Here is a 23,461-nt window from a genome sequence, read left to right as displayed (position 1 = left end):
CCATCCTTGGACACTTGGTGTCCTGTTCAGTCCTCCGTTGAGAGCTCACGGTCCCTGTATCAGCCATGGAGAGAGCACAGAGGTGTTGGCTGCCTGAAGCTGAAGGCTAAATATTTCAAAGGAGGGCAACAATTCTCCTGGGCAGCGTCCTACTGCCCTAAACTGCAAAACCATCCTGCAGATCCTCTTCCCACAAAACATGCTGGAGTTACCCCTTCCATCGTTGTCAACAAGTGGAGGAGAAGTCCTTTGACATGCCTCCTGTCATTGCTCTTCCTGATTTGGATGGGAAGATGACACTGTGGAAAAATGATCTTTAATTAGATTATGTCTGCGTACATTCAGGGAAGGGTGAATAAAAGCAACACAAGCAGCATTCATCTTGGCATTTCCAAACTCTATGCGCTCTTAAAATATCTAGAATTTATTTTCACTTAGACTGTCTGAATCGTCAGTTTACTATTTTAAAAATTGTGAGGGCTCAGGTTGCTACCTAACTGCTTCTGAAAAAGTGGAAGATTTGTAATTTATCTCTGCTGGCCAAGGAGGCTGATAGAAATTGTAGGTTCTTCCATGGTCTGGTCTCAAAGAGAGTTGGCTTGATAGGTACCTGCTGATAGAAGACGAACACTGGGACTTGTGAATCCTGCGTTCGATTTGAGGCTGGAGGGCAGCATGCTCTAGTTGTTCGACTCCTGTTGTACACAGTAATTGTGAAGCTTGCTCTCTTGCTGCCTTTATTGTTTGTGTTCTGTGAAGTTAATAAGATTTCAGGCTCTAGAACTGTTTCTCAGCTACTTTCTTGCTACTAAACATAATGACATTTTTGAAACTATGGCCAGACTGCTTGAGCTCCTCAGTCTCATTTTTTTAATTTTTTTATTTTCATTTTACCCAACAGACCAGTTCTTCACCCCATTCTGGACTGCCCAAGCAAGTCAGGATTAAAACTTCCCAGTCTGTGGGGGATGTGAACATACCCTATCAGCAGCCAGAACCCAGAAGTAGGCATCTGTCTGTCAGTGAGTATTTCTGCCACTTCTGCTTGTCTTTGTTTTGTGAAACGTACCTTTTGGGCACTAGTGTTTATGGTATATAGCTTTATGAAAGCCATGAGAAATGGAAAGGTTATTCGAGGACAAGGCAGTTCATTTTCAAAAGCTCTTAAAATGTTTACAATAGAATGTTTCAAAGTTCCTTGCTAAGTTGTTGAACAGCTGAGGAGCTGCTAAAGGGGATGTCCTAAAGCCAGATTCATTGAGGTTAGAGACTTGGAAAGCTTACGCGAGTCCATTAAGCTTTTTATTTAGATTGGCAATTTCAGTTCATGAAACCTAGATTTGTTAGGTTTTGTTTTTTTTTTAATGTTGGGCTTTGGAATCTGTCCTCACTCCTGTAATCAAGCATTTCACTAGCAGTGCAGGAATTGCCACTGCATGTCTAACCAGTGCCCTATGTACCGAGTTCCCTCACCTTTCACTCTCCTGATTACCAGATGAGTAAAGCACAAGGCTGATATCTTAAGTGACTGGCACAACTGCACAACAGATAATGAGAAAAGTCAGAGGAATACGTACCTTTGTCTCATTGCCTTTGTGTTTCTGTTAGCTTAGTGAACAGGTCCACATAAGACTCCCGTAATTTTTATGACTTCTATCTCTAGTAGATTTATCGGAGTCATTCCAGTTTCTGTGTTAGTTATAACCCCCTGTATAACTATGCAGAAGTATTCAAATCCATTGTTGAAGGATGTTCAAAGCTGTTAATTTTTTATATGAAAAGATACTGCTTTAAAGGCTTTTGGATCCAAAAGAAAAAAGTCTGTGGTTTAGAATCTGGCTCCTTGGTGTGAAACTGAGCGAGCAGGGAAAGAGCAGGAAGAAGGTGAGCAATAATAGGGGTCTGCAGTATGAAGGCTAGAGCCTAAGGTGGTGTTTTATGGAAATGACTTTCCCTTTAGGACTGAGAAAAGCTAAATTTTGCCGGAAACAGCAGCAGAGGATGGCTGTGTTTGTTACGACAGCTATTTTAGGGCTTGTCAGACCTAATGTTTCAGATGGCAGGTGCTGCAAATCACGAGGGCAGAATTAAGAGCTGGGAATATCGGAGTTGTTTTGTTTCCAAGTTCTAAACCAGCTCCCTCTGTGGAAGCGGAGAGTTTCGGTTTCATTAGCTGTGTAAATTTGATGCATAATCATTACAGGATTTTTAGAACAGTATTTGCGATGCAATCTTAATGTCAAATAATAAATCCAATTGGGGGGTCTAGTCTGGAAACAAATCCTTGCTGTTCTGGCCAAAGGCAATTGGGAGAGGAAGCTCAGTAGGGAAGGACCTGAGAACTCGAGCAGTAGTTCTCAATACTAGACTTGTCTAGCAAACCTTATTGTATTCTGCCTAGAGGCTGCTGATCCCTTTCTATACAGTTCGCCTTTATGAAGTAGGAAACAAACAGAGAAGTGCTGAAAGCTTGTGAAATACGTGACTGAAACTGGGACAAAAAGGGTTTTCCCATCCTTTCCACTTTGAAGTTAATATACATAAAAAGAGCAACATTCCTCAGTCCTGTGAAGAAGGCAGCAGTATCTATGCAAGTCTGAACACCACGTTTCTTTTTTCACAGACAAATTCAATGCCAAAAATATTTCATTTGAAAAAAATAAAAAAAGTCTTTCTCCTTTATTGGCATTCTAAGGTGTCCAAATAATGATGCCAAAGCTAACAGACTGTACCGAGTGTCGCTCGTGGGTAAACTGTATAGTAATAAGGGGCCCCTTCTGTATCTCAGTTGTACAGGCTCTTTCCTCTTATCCCAGCTTATGGATGCTTTCTGATCAGCCTGTCGTTCATCAATCAAGAAAGCATTCGTTTTATTTTCTGAACATGTTGGAGTACCAGACTGAAATGATTAAGAGGTCCAGAAGAGCTCTGGTTCTGTCAGAGGTCTGATAATAATTTGGCCATAGCTCAGTCTTGAATCAGTTCTTTCTTCCTTCTCTTCTCCTACCTTTGATTTGGAAAAGGAATGTAGCCCTGTTTGCTAGCATTTCAGGCACAGAGATTTTCTTATTCATACCATGTCATGCAATGAAAGTCGAAAGCGGTGTTCAACAAAAGTTGTTTGCACGCGGGAGATATATCTGTGTAGTTCCTGTCATCTTAAGTGGTTGGGCCTCAAGCCTGCTGTCACCAATTCAGAGGTTTGGAAGTAAAGATAACTTTTATTTAAAAAAAAAAACAAAACATTGCTAAGCATTCTGGCAGCACTTGTGTTTTTTCCACTCACTTCCTTTGATATACATTGATTTAGTACCGACTTCCTTTTCCTGCCCAGTGGTGGTGGCCTTTCCACAATAGCAGCTGGGCCGATGCCAGCGGGACTTGGGCTCCCTTTGGCCAGCCGTGGCATTGCATCGGAAAGAGTGAAAGTGTGCTCCCGTGACTCCGTGCCGCCCCAAAGCACGCTCTCTTGTTTATCTCCACGCCAGTTGGCTTCTAATGTCACGTGAGCCCCACAGAACTGCTTGGAAAATCAGGTGGTAGCTCTAAGCAGTAGCTTTATTATTATTTTTTTGCATATTATTCACCCCCCCCATGCACTCTAAGCCATGCCAGTGTTGGGTTGGGGTTTTTTTTCCTTCTCTGAAAGGTGTTTGCACTGCTTTTCAGTTAGCTTCTGCTGATGTTTACCTTCACTCTTTATTACAATAACTTCTGTAGAAAATATTTTCCTTGGGAGAGTATTTGCTGATCTCTACCCATCTTTCATAGCACCTGAGTACACACAGTTAATTAAAGACAGCATGGTAAAGAGCACAGCTTGAGAGCTGATCTTAAAACGCTGTCTCTGACTTCATGGGTGACCCTGAGCAGATTGGCTGGACCACAGCGTTTCTTGGCGCTCGCGGTTTGACTCGGTGGGAGCTGCAGGTGGATAAGTCACTGCAAAAAGGGATTTTGTATCTTCCTGTTTCTCAAAGTATCAGCTGCTTTGAGATCTGCAAGGAAAAAATAAACCCTAGGGATGAAGTTTCTCTCAGTAGGTAGCACAACAGAAACTCTTTAGGTAGTACTGTTAACAGGTGACTAAAATGCTTTTCTCATCTTTTCGCCCCTAAATGTACTCTCTGTCCATCTAGCTATCTCATCCAATTAACAGAAATTGCAGAATTGACCTCCATGTAGTTTTGCCCAAACTAGTCATAGAATCATAGAATTGTCTGAGTTGGAAGGAACCTTTCAGACCATTTAGTCCAACCGTCAACAGTTTCATTTTTTCACTCAGTAAACCAGAAATTTTGGGGTTACAAAGGTAACAGCGCTCCCATGTGATATTGGAATTGCTCAGCGTCAGTGTAATTAGTTCAGCTGATGATGACGAGCAGGGATAGTACTGCCACTCAAGGTAAATGATACCAGTTGAGGCAAACTTATAATCAAGACAGAAGACGGCTTGCCCTGACAAGCTGGGGAGGTGGCTGACACACCGGAAGGCTGTGCTGCCATACAGAGAGACCTGACAGGCTGGAGAGTTGGGCAGAGAGGAACCATATGAAATTCAACAAGGGCTGACCTGCTGGAGAGCAGCTCTGTGGAAAGAGACCTGGGAGTCTCCTGATGGACAACAGGATGCCCGTGAGCCAGCGATGGGACCTTGTGGCCAAGAAGGCCGATGGTGTCCTCGGTGCATCAAGAAGAACGTGGCCAGCAGGTGGAGGGAGGTTCATCCTCAGGCCACCGCTGGAGCACTGGGGCCAGATGCTGGGCTCCCTGGTTCAACAAGGACAGAGAACTGCTGGAGAGGGGACAGCACAGGGCTACCGAGATGCTGAGGGGACTGGAACACCTCTCTGATGAAGAAAGGCTGAGGGATTTGGGTCTCTTCAGCCTGGAAAAAAGACGACCGAGGCGGGGATCTTATCAATGCTTATAAATACTCAAGGGTGGGTGTGAGGATGATGGGGCCAGGCTCTTCTCAGTGGTGCCCGGGGACAAGACAAGGGGTAACGGGCACAAACTTGCCCCTGGGAAGTTCCATCTCAACAGGAGGAGGAACCTCTTTGCTGTGAGGGTGGCAGAGCCCTGGCACAGGCTGCCCAGAGAGGTGGGGGAGTCTCCGTCTCTGGAGACATTCCAACCCCACCTAGACACGTTCCTGTGCCACCTGCTCTGGGTGACCCTGCTCTGGCAGGGGGTTGGATGGGATGATCTCCAGAGGGCCCTTCCAACCCCAGCCAGTCTGGGATTCTGTGACAAGCGTTTTGTTTAGTGGAGATCAGCAGTGAAGTGAAGTTCATGCCCAAAAGCTGGGGGTTCCTGGGGTGCTCTGCCTTCCCTGAGATACTGAAAACCTGCTCAGAAGGTTGAGCAGAAGAGGTTAGAAATAGGTGGCTGCTCTGTTAAAAGCTTCAACAGTAATCTTGTAGTGGCTGAAATGACAGTACAGATGTTCATTGAACGATTTGTTTTTTGACGTGGCACCTCCTGGTTCCATATCTGTCCGGACTGTAAGGTTCACTCCGGAGTTGTTGTGATCAAAGAGGTCTAGCGTTAGAGGTGAATATTTGGATTTTGTGTACGTGCACATGCAGTCTCATTTCAGTAAGCATAAATATCAAAAATGTTCTTCTTTCTGGCCCAGGTTCCCAGAACACAGGCCGAAGTTCACCACCTCCTGGGTACGTTCCAGAGAGGCAACAGCGCATTGCTCGGCAGGGGTCCTACACCAGCATAAACAGTGAAGGCGAATTCATCCCAGAAACCAATGAACAGTGTGTAAGTATGAGCATTAGGGTGAAAAATAGTAAGTCCAGCTGTTAAGGAGCTCTCTGCTGCTCTCCGGGCCCTCTTTTTCACTCCGGAATGTTCACTGGCTGTAGTTGCGTTAGCACCTACTAGTACTGCTTTGTTCATTTAAACTCTGCTTCAGACTTGTTTGTAGTTGTATAAGTTCAAAGCCTTTGGTGGACGGCCAGAAGCAGTTGCCATGTGTCTTGGGCATTGTCTCTCCACCTCTGAATGTGCAGTTTTCGTGTGCATTACACACGTATGCTCAGGTTTCCTATTACCGGGTTTGTGTGACCCTCTTGCATTTGAAACTGCGATCTCCATTCAAACTAGTAGGAAGCAAGGGCAAAGGGCGACTTGCAGGTGGAGGCAGCGGTGCAGGAGCACCAGCAGAGACTCTGTTCCTAAGTCAGTTGGGATCAAAATGCAGCACAAGACTGACTTACACTTTCATTTTTCCCAGCAGAGTCCGTCGACACCTAAAGCAATGTCTCAAATTCGCTATGTCCTTAATAATTTTTGTGGGAGATAAGGGAAAAATGTACATTCCAAATAGTTTTAGACTCCCCTTTTCATCTGGACACCCTCCAGGCAAGCAGCAGTAGGCTCTGATCCTCTTGCTCTTCCAGGTGCTAGACGGAGCTGATGTTAGCGTGTGATTTCTTCTGTGTTGCAGATGCTGGACCCTTTAAGCAGTGCCGAAAACTCGGTGTCAGGAAGCTGTCAGTCCTTGGACAGGTCAGCAGACAGGTACAAATGTACAAGCTGGCAGGAACTGAAGGCCTCAAATTGAAATGCCAGTTGTTCTTACGCAAAAGTCTGTTTTCCATCTCATAAATTTTCTTGGCGAGAAATAGGAACTTATTTCCTACCTATATCCCAATACATTTCTTAGAGAGAATTAACAATGTCTTAAGGCTGTTTTATTTTCTGGAAAAACCATACACCAACAAACTTGTGCTTCAGTAGCTCTATGTTATAAATACAAAGTTCTAAAGCGTGCCGTCTGTGTGGAGCCCAGGCTCCAAGAACATCTGGCTGCAGGGTATTTAAATCTCTTTTAGACAAGGCTCTACTTGTTCATTAAAAAAACCCCAACTATTCTAAGATTACAGAAATATATCATTACACTAGATTCCTACGTCCTGCAAGATATTAATTCCAAAGGTAAATAAGGGGGCTCTTCCTTTGATTAAGAGTTTGTCATAGGCTGATGCTCGAGATCTTTTTTTCTTCCCTTTCTTTGCTGTTGGTGTTGCATGAGATACTGGTGGGCAGCGGTAGGTCCTATTAACTTGAATAGTGATTGTGGCTTCCCAGCACCTGTAATATTGGACTTCAGCGGGTTTTTAAGATTCCTCCAAGCTGATTCCTGTAGGTAGCGTATGCCTTTTATGTCAAGCACTTGAGGTTTGGTTTCGTAGCCGTTGCCTCGCTCCAGTTTATGGAGTCCCAAGGAAGCACTTAGAGTTAACCTGTGTGTATGCATGCATTCGTTTATTGGGGGCGGGGGGCATTGCTAATTTTTTACCTGTCCTTCTCCCTGCCTTCCCCTGACCTAAGTTGAGGAGGGGGAAAAATAGAAAGAGCCTTCCTGGTTATTCCTTGTAGGAGGGGCATCTTCTGGGGCAGCTGTTGTTCTTTGTGTAGTAGGAAAGGAATCTCGTTTGGGAGAGTCTTAAAGCTGTATCAGGCTTACTCCATTTACACTGGTTAACAAAAAAAAGTGTGAATAACACGGCTTTGGCACAGATTGAGTTTGTGCAATCTCTTAAGAGATGTTAAAGGCCTTCTGCCAAACAAGGGGCCATACTTAGGCTTGCTTGAGGAGTCCTGCTTTTTGGGGAGAAACGTGAGAGTCGTAAGCAGTGTTTGTGTTTAGGCTCATCTGCTGCTGGTAGAGAGGAAAGTGCACACAAGTTTTCGTGAGAGGAACTCTTACCCCTCCTGGTAAATCACTGGGGGCAGTAGTCCCCGTTCTCCGCTGCCCTGGGAGCAATGTGCTGCAATCAGTACCCTGTTCTGTTCCCTAGCCTTGGTTTTACCCTTCCACTTCACGTGTCTGAAGGAAGCACTGGGTCTTAGACCACGGACTGGGGAACTGCTGAATAAATGGCACAAACCGAACAGAAAGGATGACTGCCCACACTGGGAAGTAGTCTGGCCAGCTGGGGCTTAGCCTGAGTTAAGCTTTGCAGATGCGGTGTGAAATTATTGCAGGGACACGCATTTTGAGAATCACCATTACTTAAAGTCCTTGTAGGTTTCACTCCAGTAGATAGCAAAACTTATTCTTGCCTTCTTTCTTTAATAGTCCTTCTTTTCGGAAGTCACGGATGTCAAGGGCACAAAGCTTTCCTGATAATAGACAGGAGTTCTCAGGTATGTCAGTGTCCAATATAAAGATTATTTGGTCCAGACGTTTTCTACTGTTTGCTGGCAACTCTCCATGCTTGCTGGGATTGTATAAATAGAAGAACTGGGGATATGTTGATTGAAAAGCTATGAAGTTATTTATTACCTCTTCCTAAAAAAACTGCTGTTGGAGGAAAATTCTGTCATTAGTATGTATACTTTTTGAAGGAGCCTCACTTCTCTCTTTGCATCTCGTTCCAGAGCGTGAGAATCAGATCTATGACAAAGCAGGGAAAGGTGGGACCTACCCCCGGCGCTATAATGTCTCCATGCAGCACAAAGACTACAACGATGGTGAGTTGGTTTCGGACCTTCAATTCCAGGCTTGGAAAAGAAGCTGAGGCAACGTCAACCTCCAGGAGCGAGTGTCACTCCTAGTTGAAGAGTCTGGAAGTGCTCTGGTCTTCGCAGTTCCTGCTGGAGTTAATGCTACCATGCATGGTGCCACGTTTTGTAGCAACCTGTGATGGCTGTTTGCAATTCTTTGTTTACTTTGCCCTTTCTGGGGAAATCCAGGCTGATCGGTGACTGCTGGTGTTGAGCAGTGGACATAGTTAGTAGCCTTGGCCACACATAGTGGGTTCCTACCTCAGGGATTTGTTATACTTTGCTAATTCGCAATGCAAACTTGCTTCTGGGTCTTTTAAATAAACGAGAGACTTAAAGAATCACATCTCTGCTCATCAGATGGCTTTATGCAAATTAATTTCTCAGAGTTTCATAAGAGGTGCGGGTTGTCATAATCTCTGTTTATCATTTTTATTTGCAAGTTCAGGCATGTTACCTAGAAAGCCATTCTGTCTGTGTAGTTGTTACCAAGCCTCGGAGCTTGTGTGGTAGCCTGTAAACTGGATTTTTGCTTTGGAAGGCAAGCTTAGATCTCGCACTACTGCATTGAGGGCATTACAAAGTGTTCTCTCCCTTCTACTTTGGGAATGATCCAAAGCTGTACTGTACTCAAGCAGCATCAGCCCTGAACTGTTATATTTTTGCATCTTGCGTGTTTTGGCAGTAGATTCTACTCCATGGGAACAGACCAGAACACGTTTTTTTTTCTCTCCCCTCTCTTCCTTGCATAACCTCCAGCCATTACCTTCCACTTGTAAGCATACGCTGTTTCACTCTTTAAAAAAATGTACTTTTTTTCCCCAGGCCGGAGGACATTTCCCCGGATACGACGTCACCAAGGGAATCTTTTCACCTTGGTCCCTTCAAGTCGTTCCTTAAGCACCAACGGAGAAAACCTGGGCCTGGCGTTGCAGTACCTGGACCCCCGGGGGCGCCTGCGGAGTGCCGACAGCGAAAACGCCCTTGGTGTGCAGGAGAGGAACATTCCCACCAAATGTAAGCAGTCACCCTGGTGATGATAACTGGGGAAACACCTCCTGGGCTTACGGGCAAGAAAGGCTTTTAGAGATGAACTCCAGACCCAATATATCACCATAGCTTGATTTTTAACAAGCCATTCAAAACCACATACTTACATGGCTGTGTTTTGAGACCAGTCTCTCTCACCTGTAAGACAGGTCCTCTTTTTCTTCTGAGACTATGGAGTCTTGCACTGGGAGCTGGCCTTTCCTGTAGAAAGCATTGGAAATTCGGCAAAGAAGGAAAAAAAAAACCTCAAAGTTGATTGGATCTAGGTGATCTACAGGGTTCTTAAGGGTCAGACAAGCTTGTTTATTTTCTTGATACATTAACATTTGTAGTCAGGCTTGTGGATTACAGTTATTTTACTCATTAAGGGCTGTATTTATTTCACTTGCTCCTTAGTAGAAAGATTTACTTCTGTATTAATAGCATTCCTGGGTTGTTTTCTGAGGAACTTTATATTACGGAGAAAAGAAATGGAACATAAATCATTACTGATGAACTTCAGATATCCCGTGCAGTAATTTAAGGATTAAAATGAAGACATTAATGCAGCAAAGTAAGCAACACACTAAAACGCCAACTGGCAGTAAATCTGATTAAATTAGACATGGCAAAGCTAATCTCTCAGATCTTCTGTATTTTCACACTGTCCAGATGGCTGGTTCCTGTCTTTGTTTTTAGAGTTTCTTATTAGAAACAACGTAATCGGATGCATTGCACTGCGCGTGTCTGGTGGCGTTGTTTTTAAAGTTAGAACTAAAGAACTGGTCTTAGAGCAGTATGTTGTGCCATCTGGAAAACTGGGTTCAGGTGTTAATCTCTGGGTCGGGGGACTGCTGCTTGTGCAGTGCCCTCGCCAGTGCAGTAGAACAATGAGAACTCGTAATTCCCTGCTGACGTAACCTCCTGCTGGGGTATTGGAGGTGGCTGCGTTAGCTGGTTCGCGTGTCTATTTTTATTAGAGTCTGATTGTTCAGCAGGCAAAGAAGATACCTGTGCTCTGCTTATGTTATAGCCCTTACCTTATCAGTTTCTAGTAGGGAATTACGACTTCTAATTTTTCTGGTGTAGAGATAGCCTTGCAGTGAAATCCTCCTAGCGGGAGAAGGAACCCTGAAGTAACCAATGTTTGGCAAAGAACTCAGAAATAATGTCCTTCAAGTTGCCCCAGAAGCTTAACAGTCATTCCCAGCTGAGTGGGATTGATTTAGCAAGGCTGATCCAGCTCCTCTTCATCCGCTGCATGTAGTAACTACAGATCAAGGCTTGGAAGACGCTGTTTAATTGCTGCCTCATCTCTTAAGATAGGGATGTTGTAGAATCCACTCTGCTGGTGGAATGAAATTTCATCAGCCTCATTGAATAACTTGTCTATAGTATATCTTTGCAAAATGTCTCGCGGTTTTGTTTTAATGGGACATGAGTCAGCAGGTCCTGAGAGTCTGAATGGTTGGATTCTGTTCAGATTTCTGCCGCTGACTCCCTTATACCGGGAGAGTGCCTCACGTCTGTTTCTTCAACTGCAAAATATCTGTTTCAATCCCAGTCTCAGGGGGATTGATCTTTGAAAAGGTCACCATTACCTTTAAATAGTATAACGAAAAGAGAAATTGTTACTGGTCTTTTTTAGCTCCGAGTGCTCCAATAAACTGGCGACGAGGAAAACTGCTGGGCCAGGGTGCCTTTGGCCGTGTGTATTTGTGCTATGATGTGGACACGGGCAGAGAGCTTGCAGCTAAGCAGGTCCAGTTTGACCCAGAGAGTCCTGAAACAAGCAAGGTAATTCTCATCGTAGCTTCTAAAATTCATTATGCAGACTTTGAGATGCTGTAAATTGCCTGTATCTGTCTGTCCTCGAAAGCTAGTATCTTATTTAGTTTGTACTAGGGTTTCAAGTCATGTGAAGAGGAATAAGAGTCATTTAAAAATTACTTTTCCGTATTATTAACTCCAGCCTGAAACTAAAATCCATTTTCTGGCTTCGTTTTTGGCTCTCCCTTCTCAGCTTTTTTGGTTTGTTGCCAGGTTACTTGAGGAATACTAGACTGCCCTGTGTTCCTGGTTAGACATGGATGTGAATGAAACTAAACCCAGAAAGACTAGAACTTTTTTTTCTTTTTAAACAAAAAAGCTGCATGCAGTTGCAAAATCCACTTTCTGGGCTTACATGGTAGGTCCTGTATCAAGTGTAGTAATTACCAGTTTCTGCTTCTGAATTGTCCCTGTCCTCAAAATAAACTGAACTGTGGTGCGTAAATTAGTCAAGAACACATTAGAAATAGTGGAGATGGAAAGGGGCACCTTGAAATTATAGGTCAGCACACGACTTCCTGCGCAATGGATGCAGCCAGAGCTCTGTTAGGTTCTTTGCTAGTGTTTTAACAATGTACCAGTCCCCAATACTGAACAAATTCACTTTGAGCTGGAATAACTGATCCCTAAAGATTTAATTATTCTGATTTCATGTGGGGTGTTGGTGCCGAGGTAAGTCCTAACTTGGTAAGTTCTAAGTTTTACCATGTCTCTGTTATAAATCAGACAGTAACTCTGAGCAAAGGAAGAACAGGCTGGAATGTATTTTGATGGCACTGAAACTCCAAGCCTTAAACTACCAGTTGGCCCGATTCAGGAACTCCCTGTGGTTCCGTGCATCTGTGCGGCAGCCGGGTCCTTGCTCTTGAAGAGCGGCATCCTCTCCCAGAGCGAGAGAAGGGAACCTGGCACCTTCCAGCGGCAGGAGTGGAGAGTTAAGTGGGACTAATTTGGGGGAAAACATCGTTCCTTTTTCCATAAATCCTTGTGCTCCGGTACCTTTGATGTTCCACCTGTTAATTCCCTGGATTCAGCAAGAACCTGATACAGTTCCCAGGCAAAAAAAATCTCTGATTCAGCCTGGAATTGTTGGATAGCTTTTTTGCCTTTGCGCCGTGATACCCTGTTGTCTGTGGCAGGAATAAAGCAGAGAATCGGTTTCACGTGCATAGCTGCAGGTTCTTTGAAGTAAGTAAGAGAGGAAGCCATTTCTAAGGTTGATTCAAGCAAAATCATCAGCATGAATCAGAACAGACTGGGTGACAAAAGATGTTTAGGAACTCTTAGGACGTGTGCTCTTGCTCCCTAATGGGTTGGGGTTCCTACAGGAAGATTCTTAGCAATTCTGTAACTGTATTCAGAGCTTTTTCATCCTTGAAATTAATGGTTACTGCCCTCAGCTTAGTTATGAGAAGATTATATCTGTGTTGTGCATGAAGAATGCTTTAACCTGCTTGGCTGAAGCCATTCAGCTGACAGAATCAAGACAAGAAACAAAGCTTTTTCTGGTCCTAAATCCATGTATGATACCGCCTGCATTCTAACTATCAAAGCTTCTGCACCAATACTTACCTGCTTATTATACAGTAAGGATTAATGGGAAGCATTGGTAACGTTGGCCTTTCCCAAGAGGTGGAAGAGCCAATGCCATGGATTAGACTTTTTTGGTGTAGTAGTGGCCTCACCTTTCCAGTGACGTGGACAGATTTATTAGGATGGAATATTTCCTGGGGAGAGAACCTTATTTTCTCCTTCAACATCCACAGGAAGTGAGTGCCCTGGAGTGTGAAATTCAGCTGCTGAAGAATCTCCAGCATGAACGTATCGTTCAGTATTACGGCTGCTTACGGGATCGAGCAGAGAAGACCTTGACCATCTTCATGGAGTACATGCCAGGGGTAAGAGCTGACATGAGAGGCACAGTTGCAGATCATAAAGTGAGATGGGTGGGTTTGTTAGTTGGATTATTAGTTGCTGTGATTACCCTGACTGTAGTCCACCATATGCTGCTTTTTCATACTGACTTTATAATGCCACCACTTTCTTCTTATTTATGCTCAAACCACCTCTTTGGGTTTTTTTTCGTAGTGTCTTGTACTTGAAACACATTCTCTTAGTCACTAACAGCAGTTCTTTTCTTCAGTCTTGGACCAACTTGTAAATCGGGCTAACTGAATTAGCAGAGTCATATAGTACAGCAAATTAGGCTAAAACTGACCCCACAAGACTGCTGACCCGGGTCAGTCTGCTGAACTATTTTATTGCTTGTCTTCACAAGCAGTTGTACCAGCACAGCTCAAGGATGGAGGAAGCAGACAGAACCTCCTTAAGCTAATTTTGCCATAAAGCGTGTCCTTGCTTTTCCTAAAAGGGGCTTCATAGGGCGAGATGCTCTGAGCGCCTCACAAAAAGGCTTTAGAAGAGTCTAGAATTCACTACTGTGAATAACAGTGTCTAACACAGTCACAGCTCATGGGAATTGAATGGAGACTGCAGGATTTGTGGTTTGTCGTTTCTTTGCCAATCCCTTCCGTTTGCTTTCGGCGCAGGGGTCAGTGAAAGACCAGCTGAAGGCGTATGGTGCTCTCACGGAAAATGTCACCCGGAAATACACTCGCCAGATTCTCGAGGGAGTCTCGTACCTTCACAGCAACATGATTGTGCACAGGGACATAAAGGGTGAGATCAGACGGTGATTTATGTGTATACAACCTGCTAAAGGAACTCTGTAAAAAGAAACCAAGTGTCAAGAATTTCAGTATCCTTGCAGGGGCTTTGGAGCATTGCTTTGCTCAGTTATTCCCTTTTGGTCGTATATCCTTGTGCAGGCCTTAGGGAAGGTTGTGTTCTGCACTGGGTAAGGGAAGTGGGGCCGTTTTCTCTACAGGACCTGAGAGCATGGCAGTTGGTTATAGTAAGGATGACTGAAAGCCTCTAATTCTTAGGAACGCTCCTCTGTAACTCCTCATCTTCCTCTCACACCCCAGCAAAATGAGGCTGAGTTGCCGCCTGACTGTCACTGCCCCCATAAGGCACACTCCTTTCCCTGTGGATTCCCTTCTGATTTCCTCTCCGCTTGGCCAAAATAGTATTTCTCAGCTGGTAGGCATCCCTGTTGCCATAGGAGCTCCATGCCTGCTCTTGACAGTCCTGCTTACCTCAGGCGCTTGTGACCAGACCGTCCGGCCTCCTCTGTGTAAGAAACCTCTAATCTTCCATGTGGAGCCTCTGGGATGAGTCCTTAATCTTCCTCTTCCCAATATAACCCTATGGTGCCAGCCAGTCTCCTTAAGAGTTAATGTCAACAGATGTGGCAGACACCACACAAATTTTTCTATGCTCTAGAGGGACCAGGAGGGTTGCATGCTGCAGGAAAAATATCCTCTTGTTCCTGCCCATAAATCTTCATTGCATCCCCTCTAGGCTGGCAAAGGGAAATGAGCTGCTGATTCGTGAATAACACCTTGTATACTGCTCACGTGGTGCTCTTTACCAAGTGATTTCCTACCTGGTGGGTTATTCGCTAGTTTGCACTCATCTAAGCCAAACTTAACTTGCCTCTAGGGTGCTGGATGGACAGACTTGTTATTCTGGATTCAGCTCTTCCAGTGGGGAAGTGAAGTGATAAAGCTGTCTCCCAGCACAAGTGCATTTTATTTGAGGGCAGAAGGAGTTCACATAGGCACATACCCGATAATGGCAACACAGGGTTCTTGATCTTATTGCGGATTTGGGGGAAGAATTGTTTTTGATGTCTAAGCCTTAGTTAAGCTTAGCTAAGCTCTTAAGTTTGCTTTTTTCCCTGGTGCTTCATGTTCGGGACCTCTGACCAAGTAAAGTGGAGATTGACTTGTTTATTGTAGGAGTTCAAAGTGGTTTAATTAGCTACATCTGTTACCCAGCTGACCAGAAAGCGATGGTTATGCTCACCAAAGCAGCATCCCAATAAAAAATCCTTTTCTACACAGCTATGTGCTATCGGAACCATTGGCCTGGGGGCCCTGCATGGGCTGTTTACGGGCAGTGTAACAATGACGCTGCTGACTCAGCTCTCATTTCCCTTCCCCCTTCACTTCCTTGTGTTTTTCCCCTGAAGTTTTTCCCATTTGCAGCCATTAGCAATTGGCTTGTCTACAGCCTGAAATAAAGCAATGATGTTTAGCAGGTCACCTGAGGCTTAATGGGGAAAAAGCCATACCGTGAGCATGGGTATTTCTGGGTTGGATATCAGCTCTGTAGGCTGCGGATCCAACAGCTGGATTGCATGAAAACAGCTGTCTCAATTCTTTGGTTTTTGTCCAGGAGCCAATATTCTCCGTGACTCTGCTGGGAATGTGAAGCTTGGGGACTTTGGGGCCAGCAAACGGCTGCAGACAATCTGTATGTCTGGAACAGGCATCCGCTCTGTCACTGGCACGCCATATTGGATGAGCCCAGAGGTGATCAGCGGAGAAGGCTATGGAAGAAAAGCAGACGTATGGTGAGGCTTTAACTTTCTGTCCGTAGATCAATTTACAGCTTTTCTGGAGCCAGATAAGACATATACCTTCTGTCATTCGTACATCCAAATTCAGATTTTGTCTGGATCAAAAGTTTAAGGCGACACAAAGCAGTTGATTTGAACTCAAGACGTGGCCTGCCACAGGCCATGTCAACACACAACTGCTCGTTTAGTTTTCCAGGGGCAAGTTCCACTCATTCGTCCCTTGAACTGATAACTGATTTTCTGTTTTCTGACTTTTTCTGGTGTGAGGTTTCCATCCTTCTTAAACCCCTCATAAAAGAGAGTGAAGGTTGTTTAGAGAGCGTCCATTCATTTTGTTATAAAATGAGGGGTATGCTGATAACACTGTGGAAATGAAAGGAATAGAATTTGAGTATGTTGACAAAGCTCTAAAGGAAAGATGCGCAAACCTGGAATAACACAGAAGATACAGGTCAGATCAGAGGTGATGTGCAGAATGCATGAATGGAAACTGTAGCCGTGCTGCTGTTGGCATAGCCGAGAAACAGCCTCTATCGAAAGGAAAAAGCAAAATGTTAGTTTTGGAGGCCTTAAAAAGGTGAGATTATAAAACCAAACTGAATGACAGCAACAAAAGGTATGTTTGTCTCTCCACATTAAAGCAAGACCTCCGCTATTTCCTGTACAAGCAGGGAGTGGAAACGTAGCTGAAACTTGTCTCGTATGCAAAGGGTTAAGTTCCGCAGACGCTCCCAGTTGGGATGCTTGGGGAGAGAATGGAGCACGTGCCCTTCCCCCTGGGTTGCTGCAGTTGTGGATTTCCTCTTGGTGCTGACATCGGTCCATTCCCATCAAAGAGACGCTGCCGTTGGCTGGGCTCCAGTTCCTACAACCCTGATCATTATTTAGGGGGGTCAGAATTTTCCAGTGCAGCGTTAGTCCCAGGGTGGATGCGTATGGCCGAGAGGCTCAAAGACGTAACAAATCTCGCCACCTGGCTTTCCGCCACCGCTGCAGGCCCCTCTCCAATTTTCTTTTTCCTAAATAGCAGAAAATGTGAGCTATTTGTTATTGCTGGAGTGACTTGACATGAAAAACATTCCTGCTGTTTGCTGAATATCTTAAAGAAACCGGATCTGCTTAAACGGTATAAATCAGTCTAAACAATAATATATCCCTGCTTGCTCTTGAGCAAACCCCCAGCACTTCGGCACACATGGTTTGCATTTTCTGTACTCTCTTCTAGTAAGTCTTAAATGGCTGGAAACCAGTGTAAAATTTTCACGTTGGATTTTAAACCTTGTCAAGAAGTCATTTCTTGCATATTCGCTGGATTTGATTCCTTTCCTTCCTTGTCTTGGCAATTGATGCAAGTCTGCCTCTGAAAATGTCGTTTCTTTGCTTTTCACTTCGAAAGAGGGTTTCGTTTAAAGGTAGAAGAGGCAGTTTTGCCTTTTTAATGGAATTATGTGATCAAAACACAGGGCTGGATATTAGAAGTTCGCTAACTGCTTTTGCTTAATCTGTGGCCTGGAGGAAGCAATTAATCCTTTTTTGAACAAAACCCAAATCACCGCAGTACTACAGAAACCCATCTTCCCTGGGAAAGCATTGCTGTCACGCTTGCTTCGGAAAGGTGGCTCAGCCATGTCCGTCCCCGTAATCACGGTCTTGCCTTGAATTAGCCTGCGGAGACCCATTAATTTTACTGGGAGTTTTGCCTTAACGTTAATGACGCGTCTGCCTACTGGCGTTTCAACTTGCTGCCTTCTCAGTTTGGAGCTGGTAAGGCTTTAATTACTTTTTGATTGTCTATGATACATGGTTTCTTGTGGAGTGGAGATCTTAGGTTTGGTTGTGTTTTTTTTTTCTGGGGCTGTGCACTGAAAAGGGATTTTCCCGAAATGGCTTTGTGGGGTCAGCCAGCTGCGGTTCACTGGACCGTGGTTAAAAAGTACATTTTCTACCTTGCAAGTCAGCCTTTGAAATAGCAGCACCCAAAACACCACTGAGGTCAAACGGTGCCTTCGGGAACCTCTCGTGTGCCCTTGTCCCCTGTCGTTAACACAGATGGTTACTGAGAGCAGAATTTGAGGAAGGGAGAGCTGGGCAGATGGCACTTCACGGCTCTCAGTGCAGAGAGAACCGCGGTGGAAAGCAGCCTCCCTGTCTCAGCGCTTTCCTGCAAGCCTGACAGTAGGAAAAGCAGCGACGTTGGCAGGTCTGGCTCAGGCTCTGTGCACACGCGGGCTTTGCTGAGCACAAAGGCATTTTATAGCTGTTTTCAGAGCAGAGCTGTACCTTCACATTGGCTGCTTGGAAGTTCTCTCTGAACACTGTGCATTATTGTGTGAGTCAATTCTCACTTTGTTATTTTCCCCCCCCGTGTGCTTTTCCAGGAGCCTCGGTTGTACTGTCGTGGAAATGCTGACGGAGAAACCCCCCTGGGCAGAGTACGAAGCCATGGCAGCCATTTTCAAAATCGCCACCCAACCAACCAACCCCCAGCTCCCCTCTCACATATCAGAACATTGCCGGGACTTTCTAAAGCAGATCTTTGTGGAAGCCAGGCACAGACCCTCTGCTGAAGAGCTGCTCAGACATCAGTTTGCACAGCTCCAGTACTGAATTACCTCCCTTGCTCGCAGCTCCTGCTGGGCTTTCGGTGCCCCGTCTGGTCTAGTTGCAACTGCCCGTTGTGGTGCTGCATCTTCAAAATGCCAACTCAGCTGTCCTAGTCCTTTGGGGAAACTACGCCAAGGAACCTAGTGTCTGCTCTTGTGCCTGATACCTTTGTTTGCTGGACTAATGTTTATTCTACTGACAGCTGTCCAAACAGAGCTGCATTTTTGCCCTGGTTACCTTGATGTGAAATTGCAGCTGGCTGCATGTTTTCTGCAGGCTCCAGAATGGGAATCTTGAAGAAGCGTCTCACTGCGTGAACACAGGAGAAATCTGAACCAAAGTGGGAACTGGAAGAGCTACACTCTTCAGAACAGAAACGTGCAACAGCCATCCAGACCAGCTTTCCGCGTGTGGGTCACTGTTTTCCAGACTGCTAGGGCTTTAGAGGCATCTGTAGTACATGAATCCAGCAAAAAGCCATGTGTCATTGAGCATGCGCTCGCTATATAATTATATATTTTTCTTCTTAAGTATTCAGCATCTGAAGGTGTTCAGAAAATATTGATTCAAAAGTATGTGAATAGTGTTATTTTATAATGAAACCATGGATTTTTGGGTGGGGGGTGAGGGAGGTCTTTCTAGCTAAATGTCAGGATAATCAGAAAAGTTTCAGCAGAATGCAATCACTCCGGGGCCTGAGATAAGGCCTCTCCCACTGACATTAGAAAATCCAGAGCTTGATTTCCAAGGCTTGATCTGTCCTGGCATTAAGACAGTGCCGGTTAGTTTGTGTCCTCATAGCCAACAAATCCGTGCTCCGGCTTCATCTCCCTGGGCCTGCTGGGTCTAAACAAAACCCTTCTGGAAGGGAGTTCTGCGGAACAACTTTCTGTTGCACCGATCTTTTGGGCTGGTAACTATTTACCATCCCTTAAACCAAAGAGAGTTCATCTGGTGCCCAGGAATTTACTTCAGGAAAAGCTTATGTGTTTCTCTGAGGACCTGGCTTAATGGAAAATGGGATTTTTCACGTGGAGAATTTGCTGGACACTAGTTGTACTTGTGCACAGTAAGCTAGAATCAAGCTCAACCCTTCATTCATTGTGTGTGTTTTGTTTTACAGGTGTGCAAGAGTTCATTTAAGGTTTCCATAAATCGTTAGGGCCCTATTTAAATAAGCTGTTGTACGAGTTAAGTCAAACGGTGAACCAGAGAGAACATTTGTTATGCTAGCGTATTTCTAAAATGAACTGGGGATCCCCATGCAGGTACCAGCAAAATGTATCCGAGTGATTTTGCGTGTAAAAGGTACCACATCTCTGAGAACTGGGTTCCTGATGGCTTACTGGCCTCGAATACTGTATGTCGACTGGGGCGCCGAGTCCTTGTTTCACTCGTAAAAGAGCAGCAGTTTTTAACTGGGGATTCGTAGAGTAATTAGAAGTTACCTGTGTGAAGTGGAACTAAGAAAAACAAATGTGTTATTAGCTAAAATCCTGCTTTATAGAGCAACGCTAAAGGTGTTCTGCTCTTGCATTGGAAACCACGTTAAAGATCCACATGCCTCCAACTCTTCCCCCCCCCAAAGAAAACTTGAAAATTGCTTTCATAATGCAGTAAAATTAACAGTTTTAAGTGAATGCTTGTAGCAGGAAAAGACAAGTTTTAATGAAACCAAGCTCCTTGAACACGTGATAAATATCGTGTTTAATGAAAAAATGAAAAGAGGGGAAAAAAGAACCTTAAAAAAAAAAACCAAAACCCAAACAACCAAAAGCCCTGAAAGGGTTTAACAATCTGAAGTGTTTTTCCTGTGCCAGACTCAGAGCGATGTGTAATCGGTGAAAGCGAGATAGCGTTGGTTTCACTTTCAGGCTCTCCTGCACTACTACAAGGATGCACTGTTTAGGTTGCAGGCACTTAGGGGTAGATCTTTTCTGAAAGCCCTTGTTCCATAATTTATTTAATTCTAGTGAGAGCACTTCTATTATCTTTTCCAAACCTGGAACTTGACTCCAAATTGTCAAGACACGTGGCCCAACTTTTGGCCTGCACTTCGCTGTCGCTTGCACCGAAGGGATGTGAGGACATGACACTACTACTCTGGTTTAGGGAGCTTTTTACACCACTTCGCCGTGGCGTAAATGGCTGTGAATGCTGCGGAGGAATGTGGAATCATTCCTGTAGTCTCGATGACAGAAGTAGGGTGGTCAGCACTCCGGTGGGGCTCTTCAGGCCTTGTAGCTAGCACCTAAATATACCAAAGATTGGAATGTTCTACTCATCACGCTTTGCCATGCGGACGTCCAGCAGCAATCGGGAGCGCGGTGATCCTGTCTGCGTAGGTTTCTCTCTACCCTTGGCTTGTCCTCACCAAATTGCGACCTACTTTTCCTTGCTATCCCGCACGTCGTGTTTTGGGAGAGAATAGGGCATGAGGAAATGGTGTAACTTCCGATGTTTTCAAAGCAACTAAATCCTCAGGATCTGTTGTGGCTTTTACCTCATATGCGTCATGGAAGGCTGTTCCAGAGCAGAGCAAAGAGCATCGTGGACTGATGGGCTCAGTCCTCTCCCCGCCAGAGCTTCTGGTCCTTCCCACCACCTATGCTGAGATGTGCCTCCTCTGTGTATACACTTGTATTCCAGGCCGTAGTAATGAAAGTAAATAGCGATTGTACAGCGACAGAGAACATGGGGTGCCAGCTTGGACTTCTCGTATTCCAGTACCTGACCCAATGCCACCCGTTCGGCACAGGAACAAGCCAAAGCATTACTTGTATGTTTGGAGATGCACTTTTATGAATGTAGTTTATATCGCTCTTTTTTAGCTCTTTTTACATCATGTAAACGGTGATGCCTCATACTTTTTTTTTTTTTTTTATTTATATCGTAAAAGATCATATTTGGTGATTTTTATATATATCGACTCGACTGTTACGGGGTAAGGGGGGAGGATGGGAATAAATTTGACGCCTTTATGAATTTAAAAAGGAAAAAAAAGCAGCTGGTTTTGCAGAGAATTTGCTGATGGTTTATAACGAGTAGAGCCAAGCCAAAATGCGTTCTTTGTTTCCTCACAGCCCTCCCGATTATGGCAAAGGAAGATCTGGATGCCTAAGTCCACTGCTACAGTGAATAAGCTTGGGGCCGACAATTATACTACAGTCTCTTAACACGGCCCTGGCAGCAGCAAAGTTTCACATGGACATAAATGTAATTATCTCTCTAAATTGAATTACATCTGGCCTCTTCAGCCTGGCAGAATTTGAAAAAACTGGGAATAAACTCATTTGGGGGAGAGGGGAGGAAGAGTGCCAGGCTAACAGTAAGCTGCTGTGTCCATTCCAAATGTCACTTTGTGTTTTCTGCTGTTCCTTCCAGACAGGGATGTGTAGTGACTATGTGGGATCCTCGATGGAAGGTGCTGCAGAAATGGAGAATGTTCTATGTGAAGAAAACTACCTTACAGGAGTCTCGTTATCCTGGACCAGTTGGAACTGTGACCAGGATAACGTCTGAGATTCCCATCAGAGATTACCTTGGGGGAATGGGGGATTTGACTGTCCCTGAGCTTGTTAGGAAACAAACTTGGCATTTTGGGCTCGGTGTGACGATTCTGTGCATTCCAGGTTATTTGCTTCTTCTCCGGTGAACCTGATCTTTGCCTGTTCTGGTGGCAGTAGGTTGCAGCAATTTGATTTTTTTTTTTTTTTTTTCATATTTTTGGAGGAGTATTCCAAAGGACTCGAAGAAGCTCCAAACGGTTCCCATTGCCATTAATTACCAAAAGACATTGACCGAGAGGGAAATTGGTACCTGCTCGGGTGCCACATGGTCTTTCCAAGTGCCCAGAGAGCCAGGAGAACTTGTGAAACCTCCGTAAATATAGACACCCGTGCTGTACGAGCTTTCGCTGGTAGGCAAAGGCCAGATACTTAGAGCCGTACAGGGGGGCTGAGTGAGATCCCAGTGATTTGGTGCTTAGGTTAATAGCTGCTGGATGGAAAGGTTTTATGTATTTCAGGACTTACAGTCCTGTGGCTGTCGCCTTGGTACCTGCCCTTGGAGCTGGGAGTATTGAGTGTGTCTTTAATTTTCAGAAAAAAAGAAAAAAAAAAATAAAAAATGTAGGTGTCCTCTGTGGATTAATGGAGTTTGGGCTTCAGGTCTTTAAATTCCAGCCTTGTTTAGGAGCAAATCTCACTGAGCAGCTCAGAATTTCCCAGTTAGAAAAGGCAGACGTGCCTGAGGGGCAGCTGAGAAATGGAGAGAAGGACTTTCTTGTCTGTCAATACCTGTCTGACATAAACTGTGCAGAGCAGGGAGAAATTGCTTTAACCTGGATTGTGCAGAAGACCTTGAACCAGTAGTCTATATATACCGACCGGGGGCTTGCAGTGCAAAGCCAGGCCAATGTATCGTTTTATTTACAATAAAATTATCATTTATATGAAAGCCTTTTTGGTGGTGGTTTGCACTGCAGTGTCTCTTACTTCCTATGGAAATGGTGCCTCAAAAGAAGACAATAAGACGATTAACTGTTTTCCTTCTAACCAAGGACTTTAACTGAAGGAGGAAATTTTTCCTTTCAGGAATTTTTTCTTGGGGGACAGATGGAGAAGCGTCCTGTTGGTGAAGCATTGCTTCTCGGATCGGGTAGGTGTGTGTCCTCTACAAGGCTGCCTCTGAGGAAGGTCACGTTCATACACTTTCACTCTTCAAAGAGAAGAGGCAGAATGGCTCCGTCCCTCTCGTTAGCGGGTAAAAACAGCACCATCTTCATTTCACCTTGCAGGAGAGTAGCCAGACTGGTTTATTGGCTCTTCATGTGGGAGACCTCACTGGTGGAGAACAGGAGCTGAGGTTTGCATTTGGATTTTGCTGTGGTGGTGAGTTCTTTATTCCAGGTCTTGGTCTGTGAATGTTCTTGATTTATCCATGCTTAATTGGGTAGATCGTCATCAGGTGGGGAGAAGGCAG

General features: G+C 44.7%; 1 protein-coding gene across 2 annotated transcripts in view; it reads left to right on the top strand.

The window, feature by feature from the left end:
* The window catches only part of MAP3K3 (mitogen-activated protein kinase kinase kinase 3), a 41,444-nt gene extending 18,493 nt beyond the window's left edge, over positions 1–22,951 (top strand). The window contains exons 7-17 of one of the 2 annotated variants that reach the window (XM_063354266.1): positions 902–1,022; positions 5,642–5,775; positions 6,464–6,525; positions 8,102–8,169; positions 8,404–8,496; positions 9,355–9,546; positions 11,207–11,355; positions 13,155–13,286; positions 13,938–14,067; positions 15,691–15,868; positions 18,253–22,951. In XM_063354266.1, coding sequence (XP_063210336.1) covers positions 902–1,022; positions 5,642–5,775; positions 6,464–6,525; positions 8,102–8,169; positions 8,404–8,496; positions 9,355–9,546; positions 11,207–11,355; positions 13,155–13,286; positions 13,938–14,067; positions 15,691–15,868; positions 18,253–18,481 — 1,488 coding nt within the window. In that variant the 3' untranslated portion in view covers positions 18,482–22,951. Of the gene's footprint in view, positions 1–901; positions 1,023–5,641; positions 5,776–6,463; positions 6,538–8,101; positions 8,170–8,403; positions 8,497–9,354; positions 9,547–11,206; positions 11,356–13,154; positions 13,287–13,937; positions 14,068–15,690; positions 15,869–18,252 lie in introns of both variants that reach the window. The other variant, XM_063354265.1, reaches the window with a different exon arrangement.
* Positions 22,952–23,461: the final 510 nt, after the last annotated feature.

This window comes from Chroicocephalus ridibundus, chromosome 17, assembly GCF_963924245.1.
Source record: "Chroicocephalus ridibundus chromosome 17, bChrRid1.1, whole genome shotgun sequence".
Lineage (NCBI taxonomy): Eukaryota > Metazoa > Chordata > Aves > Charadriiformes > Laridae > Chroicocephalus > Chroicocephalus ridibundus.
The sequence above is the reverse complement of the archived record's forward strand: the minus strand, read 5'-3'. Positions and strand labels throughout refer to the sequence as shown.